The 14,812-nt window shown below is 40.1% G+C and overlaps 1 protein-coding gene across 1 annotated transcript in view; it reads left to right on the top strand.

Annotated features, from left to right (window-relative positions):
• Positions 1–14,812, top strand: part of SLC1A2 (solute carrier family 1 member 2) — a 192,731-nt gene that overhangs the window by 72,286 nt on the left and 105,633 nt on the right. Inside the window, 1 exon segment of the mRNA XM_068125411.2 lies at positions 13,943–14,095. Coding sequence (XP_067981512.2) covers positions 13,943–14,095 — 153 coding nt within the window.

Here is a 14,812-nt window from a genome sequence, read left to right as displayed (position 1 = left end):
TTTATGTGTTCTGTGAGCGAATTGATTGATAATTTAATTTTTTAATGATTATTATTTATTTATTTTCATTATTAATCATTGATTTATTGTACACCGCTCCTTTCCTATGCCATCTCCAGGCATTGCAAATCGTCATTGCCGGGCACCAAAGGGGGTTCGGCAGTGACGCACGCTGAAAGAGAGTACTCAGTTTTCACTCTGGTTTCTTGTTTGTTGTACACCGCTCCTTTCCTATGCCATCTCCAGGCATTGCAAATCGTCATTGCCGGGCACCAAAGGGGGCTCGGCAGTGACGCACGCTGAAAGAGAGTACTCAGTTTTCACTCTGGTTTCTTGTTTGTTGTACACCGCTCCTTTCCTATGCCATCTCCAGGCATTGCAAATCGTCATTGCCGGGCACCGAAGGGGGCTCGGCAGTGACGCACGCTGAAAGAGAGTACTCAGTTTTCACTCTGGTTTCTTTCTTGTTTGTTTGTTTTCTTGTTTGTTTGTCCGGGCGATATCTCAGCCATCCTTTGAGCTAGGAAGCTGAAATTTCGGCACAGTAGTGAGCAAGTCCTTTGTCAAATACGGTATTTTTTGTTTTTTGAATAATCAATTAATTGAGGAGTTATTTAATTATTAGCGTTTAATTAAGTACTTATTTAATTAATTAAATTTCATTTCTCTTCTGACCATTATTAACTCAGGCACCTTTTGAGTTAGGAAGCTGATATTTGGACATGCCAATGACCAGGTGATTTGGCTGCAAAGGATATTTTTGATTTATTAATTAATCAATTAATCGATTAATTATTTAATTATTCGATTAATGACAAAAAAATTTTTTTTTTAAGTTACAGATTCTGATGAAATAGTGGTAGTTTATGTGTTCTCTCACCAAATTGGTTAATAATTTAATTTTTTTATGATTATTATTTATTTATTTTCATTATTAATCATTTATTTATTTTCTTTCTCATTTGGCCAATATCTCAGGCACCTTTTGAGCTGGGAAGCTAATATTTGGACATGAGTGACCAAGTGATGTGGCTATCAAGGATATTTTTGATTTATTGATTAATCATTTCATCTATTAAGTATTTATTGATTAATCGATTAATTATTTATTGAGTAATCAATTAATTATTTAATTTTTTATAAATGACTTATTTAATTAAATTTCTAAAAGATACATCTTCGGATGAAGCACTACTGGTTTAGTTATGCGATTAGCCAATTGATTATGAAAATATTTTGTGATAATCTTTTATTGATTTTAATTATACAATTAATCAATCAATTAGTGTACACCTCTCCCTCCCAATGCAGCCTCAATGAGCTGCACTGCGGTATTGCCGGGTGCCGGAGGCGCCCCGGCAATGCCGCGCTGCAGCATATTTAATTATTTGGCATGGGGCGGTGTACTTTGAATGTATGTGTACTTGTTTGTTTTCTTTCTTGTTTGTTTTCTTTCTTGGTTGTCCGGACGATATCTCAGCCATCCTTTGAGCTAGGAAGCTGAAATTTCGGCACAGTCGTGAGCAAGTCCTTTGTCAAATACGGTATTTTTTGTTTTTTGAATAATCAATTAATTGAGGAGTTATTTAATTATTAGCGTTTAATTAAGTACTTATTTAATTAATTAAATTTCATTTCTCTTCTGACCATTATTAACTCAGGCACCTTTTGAGTTAGGAAGCTGATATTTGGACATGCCAATGACCAGGTGATTTGGCTGCAAAGGATATTTTTGATTTATTAATTAATCAATTAATCGATTAATTATTTAATTATTCGATTAATGACCCAAAAAATTTTTTTTTTTAAGTTACAGATTCTGATGAAATAGTGGTAGTTTATGTGTTCTCTGACCAAATTGATTAATAATTTAATTTTTTTATGATTATTATTTATTTATTTTCATTATTAATCATTTATTTATTTTCTTTCTCATTTGGCCAATATCTCAGGCACCTTTTGAGCTGGGAAGCTAATATTTGGACATAAGTGACCAAGTGATGTGGCTATCAAGGATATTTTTGATTTATTGATTAATCATTTCATCTATTAATTATTTATTGATTAATCGATTAATTATTTATTGAGTAATCAATTAATTATTTAATTTTTTATAAATGACTTATTTAATTAAATTTCTAAAAGATACATCTTCGGATGAAGCACTAGTGGTTTAGTTATGCGATTAGCCAATTGATTATGAAAATATTTTGTGATAATCTTTTATTGATTTTAATTATACAATTAATCAATCAATTAGTGTACACCTCTCCCTCCCAATGCAGCCTTAATGAGCTGCACTGCGGTATGGCCGGGCGCCGGAGGCGCCCCGGCAATGCCGCGCTGCAGCATATTTAATTATTTGGCATGGGGCGGTGTACTTTGAATGTATGTGTACTTGTTTGTTTTCTTTCTTGGTTGTCCGGACGATATCTCAGCCATCCTTTGAGCTAGGAAGCTGAAATTTCGGCACAGTAGTGAGCAAGTCCTTTGTCAAATACGGTATTTTTTGTTTTTTGAATAATCAATTAATTGAGGAGTTATTTAATTATTAGCGTTTAATTAAGTACTTATTTAATTAATTAAATTTCATTTATCTTCTGACCATTATTAACTCAGGCACCTTTTGAGTTAGGAAGCTGATATTTGGACATGCCAATGACCAGGTGATTTGGCTGCAAAGGATATTTTTGATTTATTAATTAATCAATTAATCGATTAATTATTTAATTATTCGATTAATGACAAAAAAATTTTTTTTTTTTAAGTTACAGATTCTGATGAAATAGTGGTAGTTTATGTGTTCTCTGACCAAATTGATTAATAATTTAATTTTTTTATGATTATTATTTATTTATTTTCATTATTAATCATTTATTTATTTTCTTTCTCATTTGGCCAATATCTCAGGCACCTTTTGAGCTGGGAAGCTAATATTTGGACATGAGTGACCAAGTGATGTGGCTATCAAGGATATTTTTGATTTATTGATTAATCATTTCATCTATTAAGTATTTATTGATTAATCGATTAATTATTTATTGAGTAATCAATTAATTATTTAATTTTTTATAAATGACTTATTTAATTAAATTTCTAAAAGATACATCTTCGGATGAAGCACTACTGGTTTAGTTATGCGATTAGCCAATTGATTATGAAAATATTTTGTGATAATCTTTTATTGATTTTAATTATACAATTAATCAATCAATTAGTGTACACCTCTCCCTCCCAATGCAGCCTCAATGAGCTGCACTGCGGTATTGCCGGGCGCCGGAGGCGCCCCGGCAATGCCGCGCTGCAGCATATTTAATTATTTGGCATGGGGCGGTGTACTTTGAATGTATGTGTACTTGTTGTACACCGCTCCTTTTCTATGCCACCTCCAGGCATTGCAAATCGTCATTGCCGGGCACCGAAGGGGGCTTGGCAGTGACGCACGCTGAAAGAGAGTACTCAGTTTTCACTCTGGTTTCTTGTTTGTTTTCTTGTTTGTTTGTTTTCTTTCTTGGTTGTCCGGACGATATCTCAGCCATCCTTTGAGCTAGGAAGCTGAAATTTCGGCACAGTAGTGAGCAAGTCCTTTGTCAAATACGGTATTTTTTGTTTTTTGAATAATCAATTAATTGAGGAGTTATTTAATTATTAGCGTTTAATTAAGTACTTATTTAATTAATTAAATTTCATTTATCTTCTGACCATTATTAACTCAGGCACCTTTTGAGTTAGGAAGCTGATATTTGGACATGCCAATGACCAGGTGATTTGGCTGCAAAGGATATTTTTGATTTATTAATTAATCAATTAATCGATTAATTATTTAATTATTTGATTAATGACAAAAAATTTTTTTTTTTTTAAGTTACAGATTCTGATGAAATAGTGGTAGTTTATGTGTTCTCTGACCAAATTGATTAATAATTTAATTTTTTTATGATTATTATTTATTTATTTTCATTATTAATCATTTATTTATTTTCTTTCTCATTTGGCCAATATCTCAGGCACCTTTTGAGCTGGGAAGCTAATATTTGGACATGAGTGACCAAGTGATGTGGCTATCAAGGATATTTTTGATTTATTGATTAATCATTTCATCTATTAAGTATTTATTGATTAATCGATTAATTATTTATTGAGTAATCAATTAATTATTTAATTTTTTATAAATGACTTATTTAATTAAATTTCTAAAAGATACATCTTCGGATGAAGCACTACTGGTTTAGTTATGCGATTAGCCAATTGATTATGAAAATATTTTGTGATAATCTTTTATTGATTTTAATTATACAATTAATCAATCAATTAGTGTACACCTCTCCCTCCCAATGCAGCCTCAATGAGCTGCACTGCGGTATTGCCGGGCGCCGGAGGCGCCCCGGCAATGCCGCGCTGCAGCATATTTAATTATTTGGCATGGGGCGGTGTACTTTGAATGTATGTGTACTTGTTTTCTTTCTCATTTGGCCAATATCTCAGGCACCTTTTGAGCTGGGAAGCTAATATTTGTACATGAGTGACCAAGTGATGTGGCTATCAAGGATATTTTTGATTAATTGATTAATCATTTAATCGATTCATTATTTATTGATTAATCGATGAATTACTTATTGATTAATCAATTAATTATTAAATTTTTTATTAATGACTTTTTTGATTACATTTCTAAAAGATACATCTTCGGATGAAGCACGAGTGGTTTTGTTATGGTATTAGCCAATTGATTAAGAAAATATTTTGTGATAATCTTTTATTGATTTTAATTATACAATTAATCAATCAATTAGTGTACACCTCTCCCTCCCAATGCAGCCTCTATGAGCTGCACTGCGGTATTGCCGGGCGCCGAAGGCGCCCCGGCAATGCCACGCTGTAGGATATTTAATTATTTGGCATGGGGCGGTGTACTTTGAATGTATCTGTACTTGTCTCTTATCTTTTTCATTAAATGTTTGCACACCAATTATCCCTCAGCAATCGTTATCTCATCAGTTGACAGGGTGATTGTTCGGCAGAGGCCTTACAACATGATTGCTGATGTTACCTTCAGAGTTTATTTGCAAATAACATCTCTCGTTACTTTTCAGTAGTTGATTATATGACCTTTTCTGTTGCATCAGATCAAAACCCTCATTTGCTTCTTTACTTCTGAGCAATGTTAGAATAAATTAGGAAGATATGTCAATGTTTCTAAAGAGAAATTTCCACTCAAGAAAAAGAAAAAACGAAACAGCATTAACAATTCAGCAAAAAATACAACTATATCAAAGTAGATCTGTGTGCGGACTCACACACTCATGTCCTTACTGACACACAGACAGATCACTGTAACCTCTCCCTTTCAGATGAGGCTAAGAAAATAAGGTGGAAGATGAACACAGTGATAAAGGTGTATTGGAATTAAACAGGCAAAATATAACGAAAGCATAAAAGAACAATAAGGTAGGCCTTCAAGTATTCAGGAGAATTTTATTCTATTTAATTTATTTAACACTAGAAGAGTCTACCTGTCGCTTCACTGACGTACCAATTAGTCACATCCCTTGCTGCAAGAAATATTTCCCTCACTTGATGTCCCCCGCTTCCTCTGGTTATTATTTTTCCCACTTTGACAGGCCCTTCCATTTTGGTTGAGGAGAAGGAAAGGAAGTCTAATTTACCTGTGCATGGAGTGCTTTAACCCCTTCCCCGCTCTGTCCATGTCCACATCCTCACGTCCTGCTCTCCCCTCCCCCTTTGCTCTCTGTTCATCCTGATGTCGCTTCCAGCTAGAAATGTCTCACACACGATGACAGGCTTTGACAGGCCCCTCCGTTTGGGGGGGGGTGGGGGTGGGAATGGGTACTGGGAAGGAAGAGGGGGGGGGGGGAGACGGAGGGGAGAGGGAGGGGAGACATATACAGTAGAAATATATATATATACAGGGTGAGTCAAAAGTAGCGCCTGAATTCTATTTATATATATATATATTTCTGTCAGTTGATTGTATGTTTGACACATTGTATTACAGTGTACAAGAAGGTAGAAATAAATGAATGTCATGTTTATCTAACCATTTAGACCTTACACTCCCCAGACGCTTACTTATAACGCTCCTTATAATGTTCCTTATAACACTTAAGACTCCTTATAACGCTCCTTATAACGTTCCTTATAACACTTAAGACTCTTTATAATGCTCCTTATAACGCTCCTTATAACACTTAAGACTCCTTATAACGCTCCCCAGACCTTACACCTCCAGATTTCTTTCTTTGGGGGCTCATGAAAGACCTTGTTTATCATGCAAAGCCTCGTACCATTCAGGAATTGAAGGCTCAAATCACTGCAAAGTTTGAGGAAATTGATATCGAACTCTGCAAGCGTGTGTGCCACTCTGTGCCTGCTCGGCTGCAATTGTGCATCGATCACGAGGGAGGGCACTTTGAAAATTGCAAGTAAAACAGCTTGGTACACTTCTGTAATAATTTCCCCCCGAATAAATGGTTAGATAAACATGTCATTCATTTATTTATACCTTCTTGTACACTGTAATACAAATGTCAAACAAACAATCAACTGACAGAAATATATATATGTATGTATATATATATATATATATATATATATATATATATATATATATATATATACAGAAATCGGGCACTACTTTTGACTCACCCTGTATATATACTTAAATTGGGGGGGTGGGGGCTTTGACAGGCCCCTCCGATTTGGGAGAATGGGAGGAGGAGGACAAATTTACTGGTGCCAATAGTGCTTTAACCTCAGCAATGCCCAGGTAAAAAGAGAGATTGTAATACCCCCTGCCACCACCATGAGGTGGCACAACATGGAACACATTTACAAAGAGAATTTACGCTATACTCCACACCAAAGCATGAGGCCAAGGCCACATAACCTATGTCACCCCCCACACAAAGTTGTATTTGCACCCTAATTTTGGAATTTGTAACTTAAAAGATGTTGCCCTACATAAGGAACAAAGCTACACAGAGAGACAATGGAATTATATATATACCACATAGCATACGGTACAGCAATTGTATATACTAGGGCGTGCCCGTACGTGGGTGCAAAAAAACATGCGTGCAAACAACAACAACAAAAAAAAACTTTGAAACCACGTGGCAGTAACGACCACAGAACCCCCCCCCCCCCTCTATTTACATGAAATGGTTTGGTCCATTCGCAAAGCCAAAGCGAACGGCTTGCGAGTACGGTAGAACCCCCCCCTCTATTTACATGAAATGGTTTGGTCCATTCGCAAAGCCAAAGCGAACGGCTTGCGAGTACGGGTAAATAAATCGCCATAGCTCGGTAACTACTTCTCCGATTAATATGAAACCTTGAAAAGGCACATCCTCAGGTCCCCAGCAATATACCTGGCAAGTTTCAAGTATATCGGACCCGTGGTTGTCGAGAAACAGCGGTCACAGACAAACAAACAAACACACAGACACACACACAGAGATTACTGGAATTATAGATAGACTAGGGCATGCCCGTACTATATATATATCTAAAATTATATCCCCCCCCTCTATTTACATGAAATGGTTTGGTCCATTCGCAAAGCCAAAGCGAACGGCTTGCGAGTACGGTGACAATCCCCCCCCTCTATTTACATGAAATGGTTTGGTCCATTCGCAAAGCCAAAGCGAACGGCTTGCGAGTACGGTGACAATCCCCCCCCTCTATTTACATGAAATGGTTTGGTCCATTCGCAAAGCCAAAGCGAACGGCTTGCGGAGTTTGGTAAATAAATCGCCATAGCTCGGTAACTACTTCTCCGATTAATATGAAACCTTGAAAAGGCACATCCTCGGGTCCCCAGCAATATACCTGGCAAGTTTCAAGTATATCGGACCCGTGGTTGTCGAGAAACAGCGGTCACAGACAAACGACACACACACATACACACACACATACACACAGAGATTACTGGAATTATAGATAGATATATATATATTTATGTATATATATGTACATGTATATATATACACATGTATATATATATATATATATACATATATATATATATATGTATGTATGTATGTATGTATGTATGTATGTATGTATGTATATATATATATATATATAGTCATGTGAAAAAGTAAGTACACCCCATGTAAAGTTTTGACTTTTTCAACGTATTTCAACATACAGCTATTTGATCTTCATTTCAACAATATTGATAGATAAAGGTGATATAATATAACAAATATCATGAAACATTTACATTTTGTAGTCCATTGTATAATTTAAATAAACATAAATGCAAATTTCGCATGTGGAAAAAGTAAGTACACCCCTACATTTATCACTACTTCAAATACCTAAAATTAGAATCAGGTGCACCAGCTCAGGTGCAAATGATTAGAACATCGTTAGAGAGGATCTTGGAGGAACATGTCTTATTTAAACCTCAGACATTTAGTTTGGTTTGCTCTTTGTTGTTGAAGTGTGTGGCGTCACCATGCCTAGATCAAAAGAGCTCTCTGAGGCCTTCAGAAAGAAGGTTATAGATGCCTATGAGTCTGGGAAGGGATTTAAAATGATCTCCAAACAATTTGAAATCAATCATTCGACTGTCCGGAAGCTCATCTACAAGTGGAGAAGATTCCAAACAACTGCCAACTTGTTCAGGCCAGGCCGCCCCAGCAAGGTCAGCCCGAGAGCAGACCGCAAGATTCTGAAAGAAGTTTCTAAGAACCCCAGAATGTCATCACGGGACCTACAGGTAGCTCTTGCCACTGTTGATGTCAAAGTGCACGGGTCTACCATTAGAAAGAGGCTGCACAAATTTGATCTACGTGGGAGGTGTGCCAGGAGGAAAACTTTGCTGTCCAGAAAGAACATGAGGGCAAGACTAAAGTTTGCCAATGAACACCTAGGCAAAGACCAGCACTTCTGGAACAATGTGCTCTGGACAGATGAGTCAAAGGTAGAGCTATTTGGCCACAGTACCAGAAGACATGTTTGGCGAAAACCAAAGACAGCATTTGACCACAAGAACCTGATACCAACTGTAAAGCATGGTGGTGGAAATATTATGGCTTGGGGCAGCTTTGCTGCATCAGGGCCTGGGCAGCTCACCATCATGGAAGCCACTATGAATTCTTCATTGTACCAGAGGGTACTTGAGGATAACGTGAGGCCATCTGTCGGAAAGTTGAAGCTCAACCGAAGGTGGACCTTGCAACATGACAATGACCCTAAACATACCAGTAAATCCACCAAGGAATGGCTGAAAAGAAAGAAATGGAGGGTTCTGGAATGGCCAAGTCAAAGCCCGGATCTAAATCCCATCGAGATGTTGTGGGGGGATTTGAAACGAGCTGTGCATGCAAGAAACCCCTGAAACATCGCACAGCTGAAAGAATTCTGCATGGAGGAGTGGGCAAAAATTTATCCCAGTCGATGTCGGAGACTCGTAGACAGTTATAAGAAACGCCTACTTGAGGTTGTTTCTGCCAAAGGGGGCAATTCCACCTATTAGAGCCAAGGGTGTACTTACTTTTTCCACATGCGAAATTTGCATTTGTGTTTATTTAAATTATACAATGGACTACAAAATGTAAATGTTTCATGATATTTGTTATATTATATCACCTTTATCTGTCAATATCGTTGAAATGAAGATCAAATAGCTGTATGTTGAAATATGTTGAAAAAGTCAAAACTTTACACGGGGTGTACTTACTTTTTCACGTGACTGTATATATATATATATATATATATATATATATATACATCAGTCATTATGCGACTTCATACCATGAGTGGTCAACCACCATTAAGGTATCCCATCCAGCTTTGCTGTACCTTAATGGGAGTGATAAGCACCGCTTGCCACACGGTACATTATCTCTGGTATCCACTCACTATATGGAGTCACCTGAATGCGGCTGGGAGTAACCAATCAAATTATAATTTAAGTTATCCAGCCTTATGAGCACACGCTGTGAATGAGCGTACGTGCGCTTTGCCTGCCAAGCTCTGGAAGAGCCATCCGCCAGTGCGTAATTTAGATCATAGTTCAGATACTGTCATAAGTGCATACAAAAACTCACAGTTACCGACCTGGTTTTGCCCTTGTTGGGGCTTCATCAGGGCAACGCAGTGAGACCTGCATACACTTATGACTCTGAAAACCTTTCGGTTATATACCAGGCATTTTTAAATGATAATTTGATATATATATATATTGTTGCGGTTGTGCCATAAAGGCAAACCTCCTATAATTCGTTGCACGACAACATGCAGCCTGCAGTAGTTAGTTATTTTCTATTGAATGTAAAGATTAGCCCTTTCCCATTGTGTAGTAATGAAAACCAATATGCGTTGAAGTCAGACAGGATTTCAAACCCTCGTTGGTTAAGGGAAGCCATTTTTAATGAGCAGGAAGGCGTGGCCAAAAGCACGGCCTACGTGACCAATGGCGAGCCGGGAACCCGTCGCCATGATGCGACAAGCCTCAGCCAATGGGAGGCTCTGGAACATTTTGAAGGGCGTGGGCGGGTCTGGTAAAAGCCCACGCAGAGCGCATTATCATTCTCTTGGCTTTGGATTTTTGCTGCGCTACGACCTCCTGTTCTCTCCTGCCTTGGATTTTGCCACGTGGACGACATTAGCTCTGAACTCTTGCCTTGGATTTTGCCACGTGGACGACACGCTTCTTTTTGCCGGGGATTTTGCAGCACACAGGACAACATTTCTCTTTGCTTGGATTTCGCAGTGCACAGGGAACAGCTCTCTCTTGCTTGGGATTTCGCCACGTGGATGACACCCTGCTTTGGACTCTCTTGTTTTGGCTCCACCAGACGACACGTGTTTTGGCCTTTGTGTTTAGTCGACCACCATCGCCTCTTTGCCAATCTTTTGCGCCATCCGGCTGACCTGCAAGCGTTGGCATTTCTACACGACTCACCTGCGCTCAAGTTCATCTACCTGTGCTAAGTTCGTTCGTGCCGAGTTGGAGGGGGAGGGTGAGGGATGGGAGGGGGGAGGGGAGGGGAGGGGAACGGGGGGGAGGGGAGAAGAGGGGGGGAGGGGAGAAGAGGGGGAGGAGGAGGGGGAGAGGTGGAGAAGAGGGGGAGGGGGGGGGGAGAGGGGAGAAGAGGGGGGATGGGGAGGGTGAGGGAGGGGAGGGGGGCAGGGGGAGGGTGAGGGATGGGAGGGTGGGGGTGGGAGGGGGAGGGGGGAGGGTGAGGGATGGGAAGGTGAGGAGGGTGGTAGGGGGAGGGGGGAGGGTGAGGGATGGGAAGGTGAGGGGGGTGGTAGGGGGAGGGGGGAGGGTGAGGGATGGGAGGGTGGGAGGGGGAGGGGAGGGGGGAGGGGAGGGGGGGTGGGTGAGGGAGGGGGGTGGGTGAGGGATGGGAAGGTGAGGGGGTGGGAGGGGGAGGGGGGGAGGGTGAGGGATGGGAGGGTGGGAGGGGGAGGGGAGGGGGGAGGGGAGGGGGGTGGGTGAGGGATGGGAAGGTGAGGAGGGGGGAGGGTGAGGGTGAGGGATGGGAGGGTGGGAGGGGGGAGGGGGAGGGGCGAGGGGGGAGGGGAGGTCGAGGAGGAGGGTGAGGGATGGGAGGGTGGGAGGGGGAGGGGGAGGGGCGATGGGGGAGGGGAGGTCGAGGGGGAGGGTGAGGGATGGGAAGGTGAGGGGGTGGGAGGGGGAGGGGGAGGAGGGGGGGGAGGGGGAAGGGGGGAAGGGGGGAAGGGGGAGGGGAAAAGGGATGGGGAGGGGGAGGGGGAAAAGGGAGGGGGGGAAAGGGAGGGGGAGGGGGGAGGGGGAAAAGGGAGGGGGGAGGGAGGGGGAGGACGGAGGGGGAAAGGGAGGGGGAGGATGGACGGGGGAGGGGGAAGGGGAGGGCCAGTCAACAATGACGTTGCAGTTCTCATGGTCGGAGAGCAGCACAACAATCGCGACATCGTCCTACATCTTCGCAAGAGCACGAAGCGGATTTTGGAGACTCACCGATCCTGTGACCCCACGCCCTCCAGTACCGGCATTGCCGGGCGGGGGAAGGGAGACCCGTACATTCCCAACCCGTACATTCGCCTCTCGACTCAAGCTCGTATTCGATTTGTATTCGAAATGGAAAGGGGAAAGGGGAAATCCTTCTTATTCGAATTCGTAAACACGAAATATGAATTAAAATTTAATTCATATCGCACAAAATCGACACAAAACACGATCGCATAAAGGTGAAAAAACGCAATGGCTTTTCGCCCTGAATTACGTGCAAACATGTGACGTGTGATGGGATGGAACATCACGTGATCGCTCTGAGCGAATCAGCGAGCTGCTCGCACTGGCTGAGATTAGCGGGTACTTCGCTGAAATGCGCTGAGGTAAATATGAATAAAAAAATATGGATCTCGTCAAATATTGTCTCGGCCATGTTCGCCCCAGGCTCAATGGCCATGTTTATGCCAAATATCAAGCACGTGAGCCTCTCCGTTTCGGAGTCTATCGGTAACATTACACACACACACACACACACACACACACACACACACACACACACACACACACACACACACACACACAAACTGTGTTTTATATATATAGATATATACATATATACACACACACATATGTATGTAAAACAAAGACCCACCCCCTGGCACATCTCTCACATGTGAATGGAGGGAATAAACAATCAGCTCTCACCAAATGAATTACCCCAGGTGGCTAGGATTATATAAACAAATTGATGAAATCATTGGAGATTCATGAAATCACAAACAACCCATGGGAGGAGTCAATTTGTATATTTGGTATTTATATATATATACACAAAGAATTAAGTTAAGCACCCCCCCCGTTTTTTTACAACCTCGCACATTACAAGTTTGTTGTCGTCAAAACAGTGTAATATACCCATGATATTGCTATATTTTCTGGAGAAGTGATATTATGGTCACATAAAAACATAACAATCATGCCGTTTTCAATATTTTATTCTGAATAATTTAAGGTGAAATTTTTTGGGAATTTTAGGCATATTTTCACCTCAATTTAAGTATGGAGCTATAGGTCCATCACAGACAGTGTGGATGACGTTTATGTTTTCTAACGTACAGTCATTGTTCTGAGAAGACCTCTAGCGATCTTTGCGTCAATAACGTGTGTAGGACCCACGTGATCGGATCACTGACTCAACCAATCACTTTTTTTCACTTTGATCACTCAATTTCATCAATGGATAATTGCTAATGTCATACCAATCATTATTTGATCTCACATACCTTAGAATATATGCCAATGTATACATATACACAAAGAATATATATTAGGGGGTGCTTACCTTAATTCGTTGTGTAGGGGTGCTTAACTTAATTCTTTGTGTATATATACACACGCATATATACTGTATATCCTTTTAATTTTCAATAGAATCTCAAAGTGTTTTACAAACATGCATAATACATAAAAGTAAAAAATGAGTCAAATTCATAATGATACAAAAAGGGTGGAGTTCAAGAAAGAGTAACCTTAAAATGTATATTTTAAATTAGATTGAAAAAGTATATGATTGTCGAAGCAGTGTCGATTTTAAAAAGCAGTCTTTTGAAAGCAGAGGAAAAATGAAGAAAATGATCGATGACCAAAAGTCTTCATCTTGGTGCAGATAACCAGAAAATTCCCGGTGCGTCCTTACGGGGGTTTAGGGATAATGCAGTCAGATATATAGACAGGAACCAATTTATCTCTACGTTTATTAACAGATTTTCAGAATCCATATGTTGATGTACTGGTAGCCAGTGAATTGAGTTGAGAAATTGAATCATGTGATCGAATTTGTGATGTTGTGTGATTAAGTTTGCAAAGACCCAAATAAAAAGCATCATTGTCAGAAAAATGTCCCAATGTGATCGATCCTCAATACACTTTCATTGGTGAACATGCACTTTGTATTTTTGTTCTGATTAGGGATTGTCTTGGGTGCTATTTTGGGTGGAATTCTGCGGATTTTTGCCCCATTTCATCCGGACACAATCATGGTGATCTCCTTTCCTGGTGACATTTTGATGCGCCTGCTGAAGATGCTTATTTTGCCACTCATTATCTCCAGTCTGATCACAGGTAAGAAATCAATGAAACTAACATACTGCTTTAACCCTTGGATGCAGTGATTGGGCCTCGGAGGCCCACAAGGTTTTTTTTGTTGCAAAAACTATGTTGTACAAATTTTTTTTGGAATGAGCCTCATTTTCACCGACTTCCATGTTGTTACACAAAATTCAGTGACATAAATATAAAAAAAATTTCATTCAGGCTCGTGGGAAAATCTTCATTCTTCACTTATAACCTGAAAATGCGACAGGAATGCAGGCCTGGGGCCTTCGAGGCCCCGCATAAATGTTGTTTGTATCAACCAAAATCAACCAAATCCACAACTCGTCCCATAGATAGGTTTAATTTCAATTAGATCGTAACATCATCCTGTAAAATACACCATGCAACATATATGTCAGGATCAAGGCATCATATGAGAAAGATTGGATATATCAGTCAATGCAAGCAAGCCTAGAATATAAGTGGGTACGTACCATTCAATTCTACATGTCATTGTATAAAGTCGCAGGAGTGGCCTCGAGTCGCGGACGTCCCGAGGTCTTATAGACACCGCCCAGTGGTTTAAGTGAGCGTCACACCTGGGTTCAACTTACATTTTCACCACATTCTCCCCGCCGTTAGAACTATGCTGCCACTAGGCAGGAAGCGAGCGCGCGTCAGCATTAATAGGTAGAGGAAGTCATTATATCATTATTAGGGTGTCAAAGAAATATCCCTATTGAT

Source organism: Myxine glutinosa, chromosome 8, assembly GCF_964187855.1.
Source record: "Myxine glutinosa chromosome 8, kmMyxGlut1.1, whole genome shotgun sequence".
Lineage (NCBI taxonomy): Eukaryota > Metazoa > Chordata > Myxini > Myxiniformes > Myxinidae > Myxine > Myxine glutinosa.
This window is presented reverse-complemented; position numbering and strand designations above follow the sequence as displayed.